Source organism: Amblyomma mixtum, chromosome 6 (genome assembly GCF_055824585.1).
Source record: "Amblyomma mixtum isolate Tamu chromosome 6, ASM5582458v1, whole genome shotgun sequence".
In the NCBI taxonomy this organism is placed as follows: Eukaryota; Metazoa; Arthropoda; class Arachnida; order Ixodida; family Ixodidae; genus Amblyomma; species Amblyomma mixtum.
The window spans coordinates 115223883-115245571 of record NC_143017.1 but is presented as its reverse complement, the minus strand read 5'-3'; the positions used below and the strand labels follow the sequence as shown (position 1 = coordinate 115245571).

Here is a 21689-nt window from a genome sequence, read left to right as displayed (position 1 = left end):
AGACTGTGGTCCAATTCGCTTTATTTTTGTATCCATGCGCTCACAGGTACTCGCACTTGTTTACATGTCGTTTGCACGTGTTGTACAAAGTTTCGTGTTTCGCTTCATATGTTAGTTGTCAGCAATGAAGAGCCTCGAAGAAATGCTGCAGAGTCACGGAGGACGGGACGTGATCATTCGGACTTTGGGCTACGCTTGCCTTTTGAGCAGCGGCCTCACAAAAGGAAGTTTATCGCGAAAGTTGCGAGTCGCAAGCTCGGAGTTCAGCCACTGCCGTGTTGTGTGCAGGCTTCTCGATGACTGGCCGATGTTGCAGTACAGTTTATCCTACGGTCTCGGGAAGCAGGTGAGTGTGCAGACTACTAATTCTTGCGTGAACCATGCAAGACCGCTTTCCTTGTTCCGAGTTGCCTCTCCGATTCGGCAAACGGCACACGAGAACTATATTCATTCGAGTCTGACCATTTGCACATATACTGCCTAGAAATCGCATCATAAATATTGCTTCAACAGATATAATACAAATTCGAGAGCCTAACTACACTTCTGTACTGCTCTAATTAATAGAAAAATTATTGTCAAGTTTCAGGGATAACCTGGCGGTGCAGCGGTGCTTCATTTTACATTAATCGTAGAGCTTATCGCGCCAACGGCGATCTATTAATCTGTTATGAAATTGCAGCGTGCTGGAAAGTCAACTAAAATTCAGGGTATCAATGAAAATTTATATTGCATCGAGCTAGAAAGTAAGAAAACGAAGCAGCTGAGCTAATCAAAATAATTAAGCAGCGCGCTCAGGTGTTAAATTTCAGATGTTGGCACTAAAGTAATAGCTAGCACAGACAATGTACAATTTCTTATCACTCTCAGAAAAATAATTTGTACAGCGCCACTTTAACATGTTATTTATTTTTTAGTAGGCTCAACAAGTACCCTGCTTGCTTGACTGATACTATATAAATACTGGCATTGTAGATTAAGCAAAAATATGTATATGGGTGTTGCACCGTTCATTTCAAAGAGCATCAAGGTTTTCTCTAATTGACTTCACATTGATTGTCAAGCAATTTCACCCTCTGTGCTATATGATACTGCCTTCTTTCTTCAGCGTATACCCACTTGTTTATGTGGGGTCACTGTATGTAATGAACGCCCTCCACCTCTTTCTGTCCTGGGTCGTCCTCACGTACAGCTTCTTCCCTCAAGGATCTGTCTCAACCAATTCTCTCCACCTCCTTGCCGGTCGTCCTCATGTATACGTTTGATGTACGTGACCATTCCAAAGGAGCCTTGACTCAGCTTTGCTACACTGTTTGCCACCTTAACCAGCCCCCTATGTGGTCATTCTGCACTCACTCTCTCTTCTTGCATTCGGCCGCGCCGGCCAAATTTTGATGGAGGCGAAATTCAAGAGGCCATGTTCTGTGTGATGTCAGTGCACATTAACGAACCCCAGGTGGTCGAAATTTCCAGAGCCCTTCACTACGGTGTCCCTCATAGCCTGAGTCGCTTTGGGACGTTAAACCCCAATAAACCAGTCCTTTCCTCCAGAGCTGCTGTATCCATTGCATACATCATAGCTGATTTCACCACCGTCTTATAAACTTGCTCCTTTAGCTGGAGGACACTCCTGTCACATAGTGCTCCTGACACAGGTCTCTCCAGCTTTTTCATCTTACCTGTATTCTGAATCAGTTTCTCTGTCCTGGTGTACTGTGGTGCCAAGGGTTTTTCAGCAATCCCTGTCTCCAGATTAGCTTGGCCAGCTGGACATGTATTGCTGTCCTTCACTTCTCCAGTTTCTTCACTGCTTCTTCTATCGATTTGACCAAAAGTATGATATTGTTGTCGCATAATAAGGTCCAAAGTAGCTTGGTCCCTCACCTCATCTTTCGGTGCTTCCATAGCGAGATTAAACAGAAGTGGGCTCAGTGCCAACCCTTGGTGCAACCCTGTGTTCTCCTCGGAGCTTCCTTTTTATCCCGCACAGCTTGTAACCTTTGTCATTGCACTCCTGTAAAGTTTTTGGACCAGCATGACATATTTTTCTGGTACCTCTTCCTGGCATAGGCACCTCCTTATCAAATGTCTGAGCAGCCTATGATATACTTTCTCCAGGTCTTTGAGTACCATGTGCAGCTCGCGTTGTCTTTCTCGGAACGTCTCCATCACTTGCCGCTGTACAAAAATAGCATCCAATGTCAAACCAACGTGAGATACTGTGTTAATTGTTATTTCTTCATTTTGCAGGAAAATGACTCTACTCTCCAGGCGTTGGGAGTCCTCAAGAACATTGCCGACCAGGCATTCTATCCTATCGAGCACATATCGTGGCTATGCAACAAACAAATTATCTCACTTGACGGCAGCCGGTGGGAGACTGCTGGCACAGTCTTATGGGCTATCTCCTTGTACTGCGGCATTGCTAGGTATGTCACAGCAACAGGCATGAGTAAGGAAATGGTATCATTATAGCTGTTTATTCCTTCATTGTGTGTCTACACTTAGTTACAACAGAAGAAGAGAGCACTGGGAATTTGATGCAGTTGCATATTTGTTCGAAACAGGATGAAAAAATGAGATGTGAAAAAGAACTGAAATGCAGGGTGATTGCTAGTCTTTTTCTTGTTGAGTAACAGCTCAACAACCAGAGTTTGTTGTAAACAGCTGGCTACAAGATTAAGCAGAACTTTTAGACACACGTTTATATCTATATGAGGTGACTGATTTGTTTTTTTTTTGTTGTTGTTTTTGCAAAATTAGAAAATTGCAACCACATATGTTGTAATCAGTTTAATGAAGCAGGTTTATTAATGTTACACAGATTGCATAGGGCCAGTGTCTTACTGTGAGCCATGTTTGAGGAGCGTCTTCCTGTGAAACAACAACGCACTTTTCAGCTCGGGTCATCTGATGGGGGGTGGGGGGGTGCGAGGGGATGGTGTCACCTAGTGAGGTGCACTTGACAGACATGTACAGAATTAGCACATCTAGGAGCTGCACATGCTGTAAAATGGTCCTAGTGCTCTGTGACTGCCTACTGCATTTTACCATGAAACCAGTTTTGCATGTTGTTAGGTGACTGCTGCCGAAGTTTTTGTTGCCGAACGTAGCTGCTTGGTGAGCAGTTTATGCTGAACGTAACTTATTGTGACATGTTCTCAGGATCAAGCTTTCTTGTTCGCATTTTCCATTGACAACTTTAGTCAGTGCATTCATTGCATTTAAATTTATGGTTCTTGAATTCTACAGTCGCAATCTTTCTCTCGTCATACCATGGTGGATGAGATGTTGAGATGAAGGGTTAGAGGGCGGGTCACGTGACGAACCCTGGGAACATGCTTTGTTATTGACAGCTGCAGATCGGTTTGCAGGTCGTGCACAGGTGAGGCACTCCAAGGCTTTCTCAGTGAAGTTGTTTAGTCTATGTACAAAACTGGCTCACATTAACATTTGCACTAACGCTTCGGACTCCCTGCTTCAGCTGTAACTTGGTGCTTCGGTGATTTCTACATTCAGTTTCTAGTAACATCTCTTCGAAAGTTAACTATGACCCTGGACAATGGTTGACCCCTCTGGCCATTGCACAAGAATTTCTGTCTGAACTTCACAGGCTTGGACCAACTGCCTTCCACACGTGACCAACCTTCCCGGCTGCTGCCAAACCAACCTCACATGCTCTTGCTCGCGCGCACCCATTCCATCACATTCCTGCCAAATTCGTCCGCCAGCCAATAGCTAATTCTCCTGCCTTTTCTTTAGCTCGGGCATTCCACAGAAATATGACAAAGAAAAACATATCAAAAGCAAGTGCTACTTTCCCCTGCTCTGAATCGCAGCTAGAAAAAAACGTCTTGCATCAGTTCCACACACTGTGGACAGCAACAGAAATGGGCAGCATGCGTTTCCTAGCATTCATACAATGTTATACGACAGCGTAATGATCGTGATTGTTAAAGAGGAAACAGTGTCTGGGTCTGCATGGCCAAGAGGAACCACTGTCGCGTCACACCCTTAAAGGGGCCCAGAAACACAAACTTAGTTAACTGTTTTGCCTGTTGATTGCATACAGTGAGTTATAATGGTGCTATTAGCGTCGGTAATACCGGGTATATTAGGTTTTTTAATATTTTAATGTCCTCCTCCCAAAAACAACTTCATGGCTCTGATGGTGTCGCCACACAGTGCAGGGTTTTTAGCAGCAGATATGACATCACCTGGCGCTAGCTTGATGATCGGACAAACAGTAAATATACTGCAAATTGTGTGAATAAATAGAGACACATTTTGTCACCTGTCTGCGTTTTATATTACATCAACAAAAACAACCTGTTTGTCTTAGATAAAAGCCCTGCAAAGCAAGTAAAATAAAAATACACCACCAGGGGCACTCTGGCATGGAAACAACAAGAAAGCAAGAACGAGTTGGAGAGCAGGCAACCATGGAGTACAAACTTCCGCGACGTGCTCTGGCTGGCTGTTTTGATTGGTTGCGCCAGGTGCCGTCATTGGGAGAGCGAAATAGGAGTGGGAAGCCCCGCCAAAATCGAGTTGAGGGCAGCGTTTTGTTTGCTTGTATTTTCAAATTTCTTCACTGAATAACTCCCGTTCCTGTGCATCGATTTGTGTAATTCTTTTTAAGTCAGCATCTGTGTGACATAAAGAACCCACCTGAAGTATAGCCGGTATTCCCCCAGGCAGTGTTTCGCAGCCCCTTTAAAAGCAGAGCTTAAGTGGCCCTTCAACTTTTGTTGTCTTGTTTTCGGGAGAACCAAGATTCAAGCCCCAAAGACACTTCCTTCTGTTTGGTTGAGCCATCTATGAGGGTCTGTGCATTGTCGCTTTGGCTCGCATGCCCACAGCACTCTGAGGCAGCCACGACAAGCTCCTGTTGGGCTTGTGACCGGTGCATTCCCCCGTTCTCTTTTTTTTTTTCCACGATGCATCTGCTTTGTGACATCTGTGCTTGCACCCCGAGAAATTACCTGCCTTGTCTAGGAAGGATTGAGACGTATCGTATCTAAAATTGGCAGTACATAACAAAATGTTCCCACCCATGCATAACACTTGCGGAGGGGGTGTATTCCTCACTCACTTGCACTTATGCACTAGAGCTCGTGTGCCGTGCATTTTGTCTTTGGCTTTTATCCTGGTGTTTAGTTTTTGAGTGTGAACTTTTCTAGCTAACAAATGCATTGGTATCAATGAACGTAGCCTTCTGGCCGGGATAATGCGGTAGTCTATTGATATAAGTGAAGCTTAATTTTTTCTCATTGACCTCCACCCCAAAGTGGCATGTGAGAGCAGTTGCTTGTTAGTAAACAGAGGCGCTCTTCTCAGATGACTCCTGTTAATTGTGTTGCCCAACTGAGGTAGTCTTCAGCTGACGTAGTTCTCTCTTCCAACCAGGTTTTCTTGTTCACTTTGTGATATTTCCCTTCCATATTATCTGTGGCCACGAGATAAGGTGTCCCTCCCCTCTCTATATGTGACCTGTTTACCGGCAGAAAAATGAGTGGCAGTCGGTTAAAGAAACTACTTTCATCTAGCTGAAAAGCAAAGTGAAGAGGCCGTGTCACCATGCCAAAACTGCCGTGATCACATTAGAGTCTTTTGAATGTATAACAGCCAATGTTCAAGTTGTCCACACACTAAGAAAGTAACATACATCACATGTGATGATGTGATGTGTGCTACTTCCATAATGTGAGGACAACTTGACTGCGTGCATCTATTTGAAGTGCTTTAACCAAGCAAAAGCATTTTGCGGGTTTTGTTGCTTTCTGAAACCTTATCAAGTGCTTGTTTTACAATATTGGGATACGGGGCAAGCACAGCTTCAAAAGCACAGACACCCCATGCTTTTGAAGCTGTCAAGTGACTAATTGTGCATTTTCCTGGATGCCTCAGGCAAGGCTATGGTTTGTGGTAACTCTGGGGGCAGCGTATTGAACACACTATAGGGCTATTTTACAGTAGTGTGTTCTGAGATTTCAGTATATAAAGATTAAACTGTACCTCTAATTTGAAATTAAATTTTTTTCCATTATGCATAGAACTTGGCTTGACCCCTCGTCAGTGCATGTGTGTTGATTCCACATTTTTGCACACTTAATAAGGAAGGTAAAGAAACTTTGCGCATCAGACAGGTTATTACTTATGCATTGCTGGGCTAACAATCAGCCGAAAAAATGCGAAGGAGCTCAATTTCCTTTTTGCTCTGGTATCACTTGTACTTTTGCACTGAGTAGTTTTTAATTATGGTGTACTCTCTCAGTGCATTTTCTCGTTATTTCCTTTCACATACTCATGCCCGTTGCGGCTATCACATTCATAGGTCTTAGCCCTCCTAGGTCTTATGTTATCTCCTAAGACAAATTTGTTCTAACTGAACTAAAGATACCATCTTTCTGCAGGAAACCACTCCAAACTAGCTTTGAAAAGACGAAAACAGACACAAAGGATAGACTAGACGTGTGAAGTTTATAGTTTAGCATGGCTTCCTGCTTAACGAACAACCAAATAACCCCCATTCTTAATCTGCTTACAGGTCACTTCGTACCATTAACCTCCTGCAACGGAGACGAGAAAAGCTGTCTAGTGTGAAAGGTGACAGTACAAGGTGGGTTTTGAAGGGTTTTTAATGATGGCATATTAGTTCCATTTTCTAAGTACCATTTGTCTACTTTAGCATGTAGAAATAGCCCATTTAGGGCTGTTGCTGTTGAAGTTTTTTTTTTCTTTAATCTGAACTGGCGTAATTATTATTTTTTTATCAGCTTTAATGGTATCAAAAGTTGGAAACCCTTGCTGACATGCATTGTGTTCTAGTGTCGAGAAAATTCTGAATATTTGTGTGTGTGTATTTTAAATCCCCTATTTCACAAAAACGTCATCAATAGCTCAAAAACTTTTGGTATTCATATATGCTGCACACTTCCGCGCTCACAGATTTGCAGCATACTTCTTCTATAAGGCACATTTTTTCCCAATTAATTAGTATTTTCCTTTTCATCCAAGGCTGTTTCCACAATGAAAACTCAGGTGCAGTGTTCTTAACCGGAGCATTCCACCACTGCACAATGCTTAACCACGAAACAGTGTTCATCCTTAAAGGACTCATGTTAATGTTATGGATTGTGGAGATAAAGTTTATGTTGTGGTCACCACAGCAGGTCAAGTATTTAATTGATGTTTAACTTTTTTTTGTTGTTTTCTCAAATGCTCCTTGGATGGGTTAATTTGCAGCATTTCTTGCTGCTCATCATATCAGTCGTGCCATAGAGAATGCGGACAGGCCATTTTTGAGTGCGGTGTTTGATGCAAACAGACTCTTTCCAATGTCTGAGTTGAAATGTACATGTCATTCCATGCCAGAAAGAAATGAAACGCATACATGCATTCAATTCTTCCAGGGCTGAGCGCGATCTCCTCGCCAGGGAGCAGCTGGGTCATTTGTTGGGCGTTATGAGGAACATTGCTGACCTCATCAATGCCATCAGCTGGCTACCGTGGCAGTTCCTCTGGGCAGGCAAGCTGAGGCCATGGCACAACGGGATGCTGGGATTGCTCTCTTCTCTGATTTCCTTGACCTCACAGCTGCTGCTGTAACCGCTGCTGTTGGTTGACTGTTTCAGTGTGTCCGAGTGGGCTGATGTTGCTTTGATGACATGGCATTTACTTCGCTTATGTGCACAACCTCAACATCTTCACTGCACTCCTTCAACTGGTTCTCCAGCCTGACGGAAATGTTGTGGAGGAATGCTTTCAAGAAAGACTTGCGAGGTCTGCGCATTGTGATAAGGGACCACATCAGAAGGGCTCTGAGTACGAATTGAAGTTGCCACACTCTGTTGTAGTGTGCCTTTGATCACTGGTGGTCATAGCCCTTGTGTCAAATCACTGGTACAGTTATCTTGGACATAGTGTAAAAGGAACAAGATATCATTGTGCACACTCTTTTTTTTAAAATGTGCACTTTCATATTTCCTAGCATTATTGAAAAATATAATTTAAGCTCTTCTTCACATAATTGTCAGGAGTTACCAAACATTGACTCCATTTTTAATTCAACAAAACATAATATGAATCGGGATTGTGGTTACTGAACGTGAATATTTTGGCACTCTGATATATCCAGATAGGCAGCCTGGAAACAGTCCTCAAGTGAGTGTTAATAAGACACAGTGTGGCTGATGCTTTTATCTTTTTCTGTATTTGTCTTTTTCTTTTTTTTCTTTTTAAAGTCTGGGTTTATCATATGTCTGCTTGGTTGTGTGACTCCTGTATGTGGTTTTATACTGTCACCTCAAAAGTTTGAAGGTGGTATAAAGTAGAAAGGATTTACACCTGTTGGCACGATTTAAAGCGTTCTCTTTCCTTAAAAAACTGCGACTTCTAGAGGTGCTTCATTTAGCTGTTTCCTCATGACTGTTTTATTAAATGTGCTTCCTGACGTTACGTGGTAGTGCTGTGAGAAAAAAAAAAAGTGGGGGGCGAGGGGTTGAAGGGGGCATTGTACCTGCCAGGCATTGCCACACCGTGTATAATTAAGTAAAACAGGAAGGAAGAAAAAAATGAAAAACAGAACTTATCTCTGCTAAGATAAGAGCTCATGCAGTGTTATTAGCAACCATCATGTACGGTCCCAGCCATAATATTATGGCGCACGCTTCAGTGATAAAATTCTTGTCCCATCTTACGTGGCAAAATTAGAAAATACTTTATACATATGTTAACGTATATGCTGCTGGTGTATTCGCATATGAACCCAACTAACCATCATACCTCATCTACAGAATGCATGAGAAAATTTCAGACACTGAAGCGTGCTCCACAATATTTTTGCTCCTCCGGTACATTCGGCATCAAACTTGTTGGAGTGATTGAATATTCCGCAGAAGTCTGTAAGAGTGAAATTGGACAGCAGCTGGCAATTTGCAGGGGACATAGGTATGCTTGTGCCCACCTGGCTTGTAATCAAGCAAGGGTTGCCTCAAGAACGTAGCAGCTATGGCAAGGGCTCACTTTAATTAGTTGGTCTGTGTGCCGCTCAAGCACTGTATACAAGTTCAAAACTGAAGTAAAACGAGTTTTGGGGACATAACTGAAGCGCAGAAACCACAAACATGAGGAAGAAACACCCACAGGCATGGACACAAACAGCAGTTATTTTCCCTAACTGTGCCTATTTATTCCTTATGTGTTCGTGGTTTTTGAAACTGACTGTGCAAGAAGCAGTTTTGCATTTTAATTAGGTATTGGGCAACTATGTGTAAGTGACATTATGGGGTTTCAATTAGGGGAGATAAACACGTTCTCCCAGTTTTACCGCGGCTGACACAGTTCAAAGCCGCGCGGACCCCACCCCGTGGTCGCGAGCGCTACCGAGCGCACGCCGACCACGGCGGGCCGTGCTCTACGGGAACAAAGGAACGACACACTGGCTGACACAAACAAGGCGTTTATTGCTATAACAACAATAACGCCAGCTAGCAACAAAATACACTGAGGAATCGAGGATGTCCGACTCACCAGCATGGTTACGAGCAAACGTTCGCCCATGCTAGGGCAAAGGGAAGCTCCGAGGCCCGACGGGACGGGGTGGCGGGAGTAAGTTCCAACCACGAGAGGCCCGCGGCGAAGAGCGGAGCGGCGCGCGGAAACGTCCGCTTGCGTTCCTGGTCCCAAGGAGAAGAGAGCCCGCCGGACCCCGCGAGCGCGCAGCAAAACGCTATCCGTGGCGCTGGTGTCGCTACGACGCGAGCGCCCTCCCCTGTTAGTTAAAGTAACCAAAACTGAGAAGAGCGCGTTTCGGAGAAGCTAACTACAGTAGGGGGTGCAATGCGGGAAAGTGAACGCAGGGGACGAAGGCGTCCCCACAACATTCACAAACACTTATTCCCATCTAATTGCAGTGGCTGACTCTCCAGTGTGTGTGAAATTTGTAGGTGCGAAGAGTCACTTGCGCACCTATTTTGTCACTGCAGTAAAACCTCACCAATTCGCACTTCTAGGTCTGAATTATCTGAAGGTCCCAATTAATGGCCTCCCTCCCCATTTCTGTTTACTGCACCTGGCTGCTCTAACGCTCTCGGCAAAAAGAATTCTTTAGAGTTTCTGCATGCGCTAGTGTGAGTGTGAGCACTTCAGTTTGTTGAGTAGTGAGCTTGATTATTTTTGTTGTTTTCACGTACACGCAAGTAGTGTTGTACACTATGATTTTTACAATAAATGTTTGTATTTTGTTGATGGGCAATTAAAGTGCAATAGCTGTTTCACATTACTCATGTAATACTGCCACACACCACGCTGCCTTCCCTTAGTGGCTTTTAGATATGCATGTTATGCTTAACAGCCTCAAACTGTCACACACAAATACTAGATCATGTCTGTGACATTGTGGAACGGACACCTCAATATGCAGTTTGTTATTCAGAAAAAAGTGATACAGTTGAACCCTCCTTATAATGAAGCCAAAGAAGCCCCGCGATTTCTTTGTTATAGCCATTGCTTCGTTATAATGGTACGTCACCTTGGTTACAACTGTCACATGCCAGTAGGCTTACCTGACGCCGTGCATACCGAGGACAACATGGACAGTGTTTAATGTGCTGCCGGTGTGCATTGTGGAAGCCTTCAACACTCACACCGAGCGCTCGCCTGTGAGCTGCATACGCTTCGGGGCCTAGAAAACGGGTCTTGGACGAATATATTGTCTGGTTTATTTGGTTTATTGGGGTTTAACATCCTGAAGCAACTCAGGCTATGAGGGACGCCGTAGTGAAGGGCTCCGGAAATTTCGACCACCTGGGGTTCTTTAACGTGCACGGACATCACACAGCACACGGGCCTCTAGAATTTCGCCTTCATCGAAATTCGGCCGCCGCGGCCGGGATCGAACCCGCGTCTTTCGGGTCAGCAGCTGAGCGCCGTAACTACTGAGTCACTGCGGCGGGGCCGAATATAATGTCATAGAGGACAGAAGAGAGTTATTTATAATATTCTGCTCCTTTTCCTAGGTGCTGAAGCCGATACGGGCCACTGTAAAAGAGGGCACAGCAGCGATTTCTTGGAGAGTACCCATTCTGGTTGGCTTTGCTGCACAGATCACATGCATGCACGCACGCACGCCACAACACTTCACTGCATGACACGAGTGTCATAGAGAATGCATACGCCTGTCTGAAGGACTTGATGATGGTCTTCTTGTCAGTTGGCATGGTTTTGCAATTTCATTTTCCTCTGCTTGGCCATAGGGAATGCCAGCTTCAAACCACACGCCAAAGCTGACAAGCTGCAATTTCAAATGCTCCATGCAGGCCACGCTTGTGGCAGGATAAGTTTTCATGTGACGCTCGACTGAGCAGCTTATGCACAGTGATTTCAGTCTTCCACATCCACTGGGTGCTTAGTTTTGTGCTTCGCTACAAGTCGACGTGTTCAGCTGGAAAGGACCGGAGGAATTCACTGTATGATCGTTACAGCTCGTTGAAGGAAAATTCTGCTTCGTAAAAATGCGGTATCAAGTGCATGGACTTGTGTGGGAGCTTCCAAGGGCAATGGCTATTCCTCCATTATAACCATAATTTCATTATGAACTGTTTTGTTATAGCGAGATCTGGCTGTTTTGACACAACCTATGTGTAGCGCAATTGATAGTAGTGAGTGTTTGTGCACTCTCCCCGAGTTTTTTTTTTGCTGATATTATTAATGCGAAAGCATTTCTAGGCTATGTTGGCAGGGTCGTGTCACCAAAACGTGCCCATAGCAGTTGTGACGTTCTCAGAAGAGGTAGCATCAAACGAATGGTTGTGATCGATAGAGGGTGGTGTGAGGATGATGCGCAAAAAAATAAAACCAAAATTATGTCGATAGGATGATTAGTTAATGACTTAGAGCCAAAAAATGTCGAAAAAACGTCGAAATAGCGTGGACTTCGATAAAGTGAGTGGATGGGAAAACAGCCGTGGACGCCAAAATAGTGGAGAAATAGGCAAGAGTGAAAATAAGGTGTGAAATAGAATGATTTCATGAGTGATAATTAATCGAACAGAAGGTTTTGTTGACATAGATGAATTAGTTAATTATCAATAAAACCATTGCACGGTTGAATAGGCTTGACGGGGATACAGTAATTACACGGGAAAGCAACCACGGCGCCAAATTTGAAAAACCAAAATGGTTGATTGAGATAAAAGAAGGTGTAGCCAAAGTAAATAAATCAATCTTTAATTAAAGCATAAGATAATTACGCCAATTCAGTAGGTAAGCAAAAAAATGATAAAGAGAGGTGACGAGTGCAGGGGAATCGGCCGCCGATCTTGGCGGCGCGTACTCGATCGTGTCCTACCCCAGTCGTATGCAGTCGATTCCAGAATAAAAGTTTCAACATAGGAACGATCGAGTTTTTGTGTGTGTGTGTGTTTGTGAAAGAGGTGCTGAGGTAAGGTGGAAAGAGGTAATCTGAAACTAGAAAGTGACCTTGCATGCAGGTAGCAACGGAACACGGGACCGCATGCCGCTCCGGGCCTATACCCAGCACCTCTTTCTCAAACTGTCACGCTGGTTACTTTTTGAACTGGCATATGGCAGATGGGAGGCTTCGCGCCTCATGACCCGCCGCGGTGGCTCAGTGGTCAAGGCGATCGGAAGCTAATTAAGCGGGACGTCGGGCGGTCGAACCCCGGCCTCGGTTGAAGAACGCAAGGTGGCTTAACTGGATTCAGAGCCCGCCACTGTACGGCGACACTTTCTCCGTGCTTTCACCCTTACGAATTCATCCGTTTCCGCACAGCGCCGTGCACGTCAGTGATGCAGTTACTGGGTCATTCTTTCCCTCCTAAAACATTGCAGTGTGTGCATTTTTTTCCACCTCACACGACCGTGCTTGTCGCATATTGCCCGCACCACCTTTGGTGCGGGCTCTCCCGTCGTGTGAAAGTGTACTTCACGGGGTGGTTGAAAGTGTCCGCTCATGCAGTCTATCTTAAATATTTCCTTATGTGTTCTTTTTTTTTTTCCGCGCTATTTTTCTTAGCGACACCGCTGGGACGCACGCGCTGCTAGAACTGATCTGACCTAGGCACATGGCCTCCAAAGTCCCTAGTTCACCACGGCGTCGAATGTAGACAGTGAAAAAGGTTCGTCGATCTTTCCAGAGCAAAGTGTGTGTGCGTGACCCACGCCACGGAATAGACTCGGCGGGGTACCGCAATGTCAGGTTTTTTTGTTGCCCCCGCATGAAAGGCTTTCCATGTAGGAGCAAAGCAAGAGGCAAGCTATAAATAATTCACCATTTGTACTGTGTGTGTACTGCGTTTCCAGATTTTTCTAAGGTTCCGGATGCGATGTATCCAACAAACATGGAATCTTGTCGCGCACCACGGTAATATTTCACCTCCTGTCGAACTCTTGCCCCGCCTGGGAAAAAACGAAAAAAAAAACGAGGAAATAAACATTAGCCGAAAACTGTGTAGAAAAACACGTTGGTTGCGACATCACCTCGAGGGAGAAAACAAGTCACCCTGTACCGCTTATGCGAAGAGGAACAAACATCATGTGTACAAGAAAACGGCCTTTCGACTGCACAACCGTTTGGTACTCGTGGAAGTCAACGCGTTTACATTTGTTGTTCGTTCAGGTTGGTATGTTGATGCCATGAATCCACCCATGTAATTCAAGAAAAATCGCGTGAGCGCTTATTAATTGTGAAGACGAGTTTACGTACTGGCTTTCAGACTGATTTTTTTTCGTCCCGATATTATAGTGGTGGGCAGTGATATATAGATAACGCTTCTGCGGAGTGTTGGTGAACAAAACGTGCAAATCATTACTTTAGCATAGCGCAACAATACGTACAGGACAAATAGTCTACGAGTGCTAACTTTCAACTGTACGCTTATTAAGCATGAAATGCTTTTAGCCCCCGTTGTCGGCAGTGTGGTGACGTCACGCCGAGACCGAGAGCTATCATCCGGGCACTGAAATCCACTCATCCGGGCACTGCAATCCAGTCATCCGGGCACTGAAATCCAGTCATCCGGGCACTGAAATCCACTCATCCGGGCACTGAATTCCAGTCATCCGGGCTCTGAAACGAGAACATCCGGGCACCGTACGAGACTTAACGAGATTTAACGAGACTCTGTAAGCCCTCCTACGCGACCGGCATGCAAGCGCCGGTTGGACTCCAAAGGAGTCACAAAATAACTGCTGCCAGTGTCTTCTCAATGTTTATCAAGATATCAGTCGCTGTGCGTTTCATAATGCACGGAATTATAATTTCCGATTTCTAATAACGCGTGCAAAAAGCACATAAATGCCACGATACACTTTGTTGCCATACTTGATCTCTTAGGGGCTTCGCGCATCGAAACAAAGCCGCGCAGGTGCACAGGGGCCCGGGGGAGAAGCGCTGCGTTCAAAGGGCAAGGCATCGCGCCGAACGGGTGGTGGCGTTCCTCCCTTCCATTACGGTGTGGTTCGGGTGTCCACCGAGATGGCAGAGAATTACTGCGCCATTTCCTTTCCTCAAAAAACGTTGCGTTCAAATGGCAAGGCATCGCGCTGAACAGGTGGTGGCGTTCCTCCCCTGCCTGTACGGTGCGGTTCGGGTGTCCACCGAGATGACATTAGGCCCGTAAACATTTCATGCTTACTCTACTCTCGGTTACGGGAGAGGCAGAGATTTTTAACCTCCCCCTAGATGTAGAACCTTGCATACGCTCCTTCTGCCATTCAACCACGCGAGAGACTAGCTTAACAGCGAAAAATGCACATTTAGACTAAAATGGGAAGCACATGCATGGCTTGGCAATGAATGATCTTGTTCAAGGAAGCAGCGTATGTGGATACCGATCGAACGACAAAAACAGTAGACATGAGAGCGCGAAACGAAGTGGACGATAGCAAGAAAGAGAAGTGCCTAAATAATTTGGTTACAAGCTACCTTTTTTTTATACAGGTGTACCTACCGAGGACTAATGCAAGTATCTGGATTGCACTCCCTGATATGGGCCGCCTCTAAAATCTCCCGTTCTAACTTCATTTTTTTTCAGCCGTTAACTGTCTTCTGCAGCAGTGGGAGCATTTTCAGCATTCTGTATACGTGTGCTGGTCGGTGCATGTGAGCCTAATAAGGTTCCCCGCTCCGGCAGGGCGCACGATGTCCAGAATTCGCTGAGCGACAGCGCTGAAGGTAATCGCGTTAATATATATACACATATTTTGAGAAGGGTGTGATAGGTAAGGTACAGTAATCGATGCCCCATGACCATTTTTTATTCTCATTGAAATATTTATGTGATGGACAAATGTGTCGACGCAAGAGAATCGTTAGCTAAGTTAGCTATTAGAAATTAGTTAACCGGCTTACTGGTTACCGCTACACCATAAACCTATTTTCTGATTTCTGCCAACAGTGGCATACAATGCCACAGAAGCCACATCTATAGACCTCTCCATCAAGGGTTCCCTGGGCGTCGCCATATTGTTCGATGGGCTGTTGTATGCACCCTGCACTAACGCAGCGGGAGTGGCAGCTGAACCGGTTTGCAACAGCCCAGAGAGGAGGTGTTTCGACATCCTCCTTGCCTGATGGAAAGATCTATACCTCAAAAATCTTGCGTAAAAAAATGCTGGGTCACCTTTGCTGCAACAACTCGTATACTTGCTGATTACGCCTCGCAGTGTAGATTCCATCGCCTCCTGTTTCCATCGTCCGTGGAGCCACCTGGCTCCGGTGGAAGCGAGGGTGTAGCATCGTAAGGACAGCTCAAGGAAGTCAACATATAGTGCAGTCTTGTGATCACTCTCTTGTCTGCGAAGGAATGTGCTGCAAGCACTCAAGGGTAAGGACAACTCAAGGAAGTCAACATGTAGTGCAGTCTTGTAATCACTCTCTTGTCCGCGAAGGAATGTGCTGAAAGTACTCAAAGGTGAGGAGAACTCAAGGAAGTCAACATGTAGTGCAGTCTTGTGATCACTCTCTTGTCCGCGAAGGAATGTGCTGAAAGCACTCAAGGGTAAGGACAACTCAAGGAAGTCAACATGTAGTGCAGTCTTGTGATCACTCTCTTGTCCGCGAAGGAATGTGTTGAAAGCACTCAAGGGTAAGGACAACTCAAGGAAGTCAACATATAGTGCAGTCTTGTGATCACTGTCTTGTCCGCGAAGGAATGTGCTGAAAGCACTAAAGGGACGCGTAGTCTGTCTTACCCGCCGTGGTGGCTCAGTGGTAAGGCGCTCGTCTACCGAGCCGGAGTACCCGGGTTCGAACCCGACCGCGGCGGCCGCGTTTCGATGGAGGCGAAACGCAAGAGGCGCCCGTGTGCTGTGCGATGTCAGTGCACGTTAAAGATCCCCAGGTGGTCGAAATTATTCCGGAGACCTCCACTACGGCACCTCTTTCTCTCTTTATTCTTTCACTCCCACCTTCCTCCCTTCCCTTACGGTGCGGTTCAGGTGTCCGCCGAGATATGTGAGACAGTTACTGCGCCATTTCCTTTCCTCAAAAACCAATTTACATTTACATTTTACGCGCAGTCTGCGCGAGACGGCCGAAAGCGCTAAATGCGTGTGCGCTGCCGACACGCTTTGTTATGTCCGGTATAGTGTCAACGGCACGGGACCAAGAGCTTAGCGTGTGAGGAAGTCAACCGGGTTGAGAACTTGTCCCCTTTCCTTCGGGCATCGCCATGTACCACGCTCATCAGCGGCACCCCGAGCGCAATGGGGCGCTGCAGGACGGCTCATGATAGCATGGCAGCAGTCGGCTGTCTTTGAAATAAACTGGTCGAAGGTTCGTTTCCAGGCTTTGCCGTTGGTGCATGTGGGGTTATAAGGCTTGCTTCATTTACCTGATGCCCGATGACGGACGATTTTTTGGACATGACTTGGATATCTCGATATGTCGAACTGGAATTAAATTGATGGCGCCAACAGTTCACGCATTGAAGCTATGGCCCATTAAGCGCACCGGAACAACTCCAAACCTAAGCAATGCCATGTTCTCTTGAGCAAAAGTAGTAAATGTAAGTGCATTTTAATTCGTGGCTGAGAATGGAGCCTCGAGGAGTGCTCAACATTTACCTTGCCAATTGTGAAAATGCGTTTGAGGAAGAAACGGCAGTTTAGATTTGTTGTGATGTTTTGCTTTCCCGATGGGGAAGGATAGCCTCCACCGTAGATTGAACGCGCAAATGCAAATCTTCCTTCATCACGAAATAATGAAGTCGATTTTAGAAAGCTGCACTAGGAGGAAAGTGCCGCTCCTATTGCCCTGTTTAGTGGCTACGGGTAATAAACGGCCTCCCTTTGAATGCAAAGAGTCGTAATGTGGATGCCTAAGGATGATCAATGATGTTTTGAAACTTTCTTAATGATATGAGCGACGTGCCTATTAATGAGACACTCGTAGAGGTTACTCAGTCACGGTAGAAGCTGTTTTTCTTGAGGAATTCTTTCATGCGCACACTTAGTTCAGCTAAATAAGCAAGAGAAACCAGAGAACTAACGGGTGGAACCGCACGCCTGCTGCTTTATGCTGTGTCGTCCTTGATCGAGCAGACCATACGAGCCCAACTTTGATCAGGAATTTTTCACGGTTTCAGCAAAGACGAAACCTCCAGTAGAAAATCTAACAAAAAGTGCATTCTATTTGAACTTTGTGCAGAGATTAAGTGCTCAAGTCTCGTCAGTCCTATGTATGTCATTCAGCGTGAGCACTGCTTGCGTGAAGTTCATTCATATAGCTGAACGCGGAGGCTTGTTGCGACGATTGTCAAACGCGTATAGCCAGCGTGACTAGTCACTGCCACGCAAAAGGAAGCATGCTTTGAGGAATCTTGTCACAATTCCTGCAAGAAAAAAAAAATAAGGAAGGGGCCACACTACTCAACACGACGCTACGACGAATACGGAAACTCGCCTCATTAGCTATTCTGCATCCTCTTCTGACAGGTAGTGTGCACGCGTTTGTGACGACTAATCTGGTTTAACTTACGTCACCGCGCACGCAAATTATGTCCTCTTAAAATAACTTGTAGCACTACCTGCTGGAAACAAGCCATCAGATGGAGGCACACGCTGCGCGGTTCGCGTATTCACATCACGCAGTTGCGCCAAGTTCCAGCCTGGCAGATGCTGCTCCGGCATTATTCGGTATCGCAAAAGGAAACTGCGTCGCCGAGGGGATGACTTCTGAGTCGATGCATGTGCAGACGAAAGAGAGAATGATCATGGATGCGGAGAGTGCGGAAAAAAAGTGTTCACACTCGCCAGCAAAGGACAAACATGTTGAAAGACTTGTCCCTCCTACACTTTTACCGGGTTTCGCTTCTGCAGCTAAGTATAGCTCCGGAAGAATGTGCTCCGAAAGCTCTTTTCCTTGGGTCCGAGAAAGGGACTTCATCCTTGAAGATATCACTGTGGCGCTGATGGAAATGTGACGTGGCACAGCCCCTGGGCAGGACCAAATCATGGTGAGGCTGACGGCTAACTGCGACACGGGAGTCATACAACAACTCACGGACTACATCAACGAATGCTAGCGTGCGGGCTCCATCCCACAGGCGTGGAAGATAGCCGACGTATATTTCATCCCGCAGCCAGGCAAAGAAATCAACATAAAGAACCTGCGCTCAATATTCCTTGACGTCGTGCGTGGGAGACTGATGGAGAACACAGTTCACACGTCTATTTCCAACTCGTGGAAGACAACGAGCTGTTACCGCGCACCATGTTTGGGTTCAGAGCACACCTGTCAACCCAGGACGTACTCTTACAACTCAAATAATAAGTCAGAGATCCACCCAAGAAAAACAGCGAGAGGACCATCCTGGCACTTGTCTTGGAGAGAGCGTTCGACAACGTCAAACACTGCATAATCCTAAGAACATGTAAAACATCAGCTGTGGACAGAGAATGGTACGTCCGGGACTTCCTCACGGACAGGATTGGACAACCCGAAGCCTGGCTATTAAAGTGCGCTTAACACACAAGATTTGGTACTCGGGCTGTACATGCAGGATTGACTACTGCATATTTGTTTCGTGGAGCTACCTAATACTCGGGGCGCCTTCCGCACAGTGAAAGTTTCGGCCATCTTCCAGTGAACGCCCGTGTTTGGCACCGATCCGAGCCGTCCGCGTATCTGCATCTTGGCTTCTCGGCAGCTGTGATGCACGTGACTGTCAGCACGAGCTCTTCACGAGCGTCCTTCATCGTTCGCGTTCAAACCGCAGAGCGCGTAAGGTAGGGAGAAAATGAAGTTGTTTCAAAACTTCTCGTTTAATAAGTCTTAATGCGATAGGCCGCCCATTCTTCGCAAGTCCTTGGGAACCAAAATGCTGCATATAAAACAGTTTCTCCCACCACTCCGTCATGATCAGCGTATCCGCTTATAGTCCGGCCGAGAAGATCAGAAAATCGTCACGGCCGTGGGGCCCCCAAGGCCTGGGTTTCTGCGCTTGCAATGCCAGAGGAGAACGAGGGTGCAAGGACTACGAAGAAATAAAGTTGCCGCGGGTAGTCCCCAATGGGGGAGAACCGACTGGTGTGCGCGTGCCTCCATCTGGCCACCGTCATGCTAAACGATTGAACTCCTATCGTTCACGTCCGAGGGCCACTCCACCCCTGCAATGCTCTCGTTAATCGCGAAGCATAAATAAGCGTCCAAAGGTATCGCGCAAGCAGACCGGTTGCTACACTACGATCGAGCTTCGTTATCAAATTCAAAGCACACGACACCGTGAACGGGCAACTTTTGTAAGATAAATGTCCAGCGTTTTGCATTGACGTCAATCTAAGCTGCCAAAAAGAGTGAAGAACAGCAGACAAGGGCGCAAATCTTTCGGAATAAGGGAACTCGCGAGGTTAAATAGTAATAATACCAAGGTTGTAACGTTTGACTGGTTAATTCCGGAGTCATAGAAAGGGGCAGACGCTCTCCGATGACGTCATCTGTACGTTAGGAATAATCTCGTTAAAGGTTTCAAAGCATCTTACTGTGATCATTAGCATGCGATACGTAAAAAAAAAAAGAAAGTTAGCCAAGACAAACTGTAGTGCCATTACAGGGCTGGAAATTTGATGCACTGATGAAGAAAGAGAGAGAAGGACGAAAGCAGAGAGCGTTCAGTTGTTCCTTCCTCCACCTCCGTTTCCTCCTTGCCGCTCGCTTCTGTCGCTTTGCGTCTTGCCATGAATTCAAATGAGGCGCACGCGTTGCCTTTAAACGGGTTATATGGTCACCTCCATGAATAGAACACATGGAGGTGAGAGACACCTTCCTGTAGTAAACAAAATGCAAGTGCTATTGACCTGCTCCCAAGAGCGTTAGTAACTTGTGCTTTACTGTAGACGAATAAGACGGGACTAAATATAACGACAGGTGCTTGTCCCGTGTGCTATACCTCGAATTGGCCTGTGGCGCTTCTTTCCTCATCTACACTAAACAGCACTCGTTCACTGCACGCTTATAATGCGTGTGGTACTGGTTGGTCCTGCTCTAACAGGGTGCACCTCCGATGAGACTGTTTTTGAGGACTACTGAGCGCGGAGTGGGGGGGGGGGGGGGGGGGGCAGTACGTAGTATGCAAATTGTACGCAGCAGTACGCATTATAGATAGCGCAGAGGCGGAAGAATGCGCCATAGCCCTGGCAATAGGAACAAGGCCACCGAATAAATAAAAAATTATCATCACTGAATTAAAGAGTTAACTGCTCGAAAGGGTTATAGGACACCAGGGAGACACATTCACGACACTTAGAAGCGCATGTCGTGAATGTGTTTCCCTGGTGTCCTAACCCTTTCGCGCAGTTAACTCTTTATTCCAGAAATGAACCAACTAGCCCGGCAAATCTTTTTGCATCATCACTGACTCGTAAACTGCCTGTCGCAACTACGCACAGGCACGCATCTCCCCTATCACGAGTAACATTCTATCTACATCGCACACATCAAATCCCGAACACTTGCCTCGTCTCGTTCAGGCGTGCGTCTCTCCCTTGCAATGGGAGACATGCGACATGTCAGAGCCCGAGAACTTACTCTCCGGACGCCAGTGAAAGGCCATCCCAACCCATAGGAGGCGGAGCGTATCCCCCTCACCTATGCGCACAAAGATTACCAACACATACTTCAACACTACCGACTCTCTCGCAGGACATGCTCACCACCTCACAAGGAACTAAGACGAGAGGACGCGGCCTCCAGGCTAACACTTTCCACTATATTGCGCTTAGGCACACATTTTATACCCCACACGCTACGCCCCAAACTCCTCTTTTTGTGGAGCACATCGAACCCTCCACCATTCCACATGGAAATGTTCCTATCCTACCTCAGTACCTCGCATAGCCTACTCTTCCCCGTCCCGGTGGGAAGCCGACCTGTCCAGCACTGCCCTGGACGACCAGCCTCACCTGATCGCCCGGGCCACCCAGATAGCTACGGCAAATGACGCCCTAGAATAAAAGCCACTGCGTCGAGGGCGACCGCAGTTTGGAAATTCTAAAAACTGATATGAATATTACTTAAGGTGGGCTACACGCTTGCCAGTATTTGAGGAGCCTAACAGTAATAGTTAAAAAGTTAACTATTTATTATTAGTCAACCAGCCTGCTAGTTAGCACGTCTTAGTCGTATTCCGATGTACAACACCGCTGACAATGTTATGCCGAAAGAG

At 46.2% G+C, this 21689-nt stretch overlaps 1 protein-coding gene across 1 annotated transcript; it reads left to right on the top strand.

Moving 5' to 3' along the window:
* The first annotated feature begins 56 nt into the window (after positions 1–56).
* On the top strand, positions 57–8361 carry LOC149340130 (peroxisomal membrane protein 11C-like). Its single transcript, XM_089548878.1, has 4 exons — positions 57–346; positions 2251–2429; positions 6551–6622; positions 7416–8361. The coding sequence occupies exons 1-4, from the start codon at positions 125–127 to the stop codon at positions 7609–7611; spliced, it is 669 nt and encodes a 222-aa protein (XP_089405004.1). The 5' UTR covers positions 57–124; the 3' UTR covers positions 7612–8361.
* The last annotated feature ends 13328 nt before the right edge of the window (positions 8362–21689 follow it).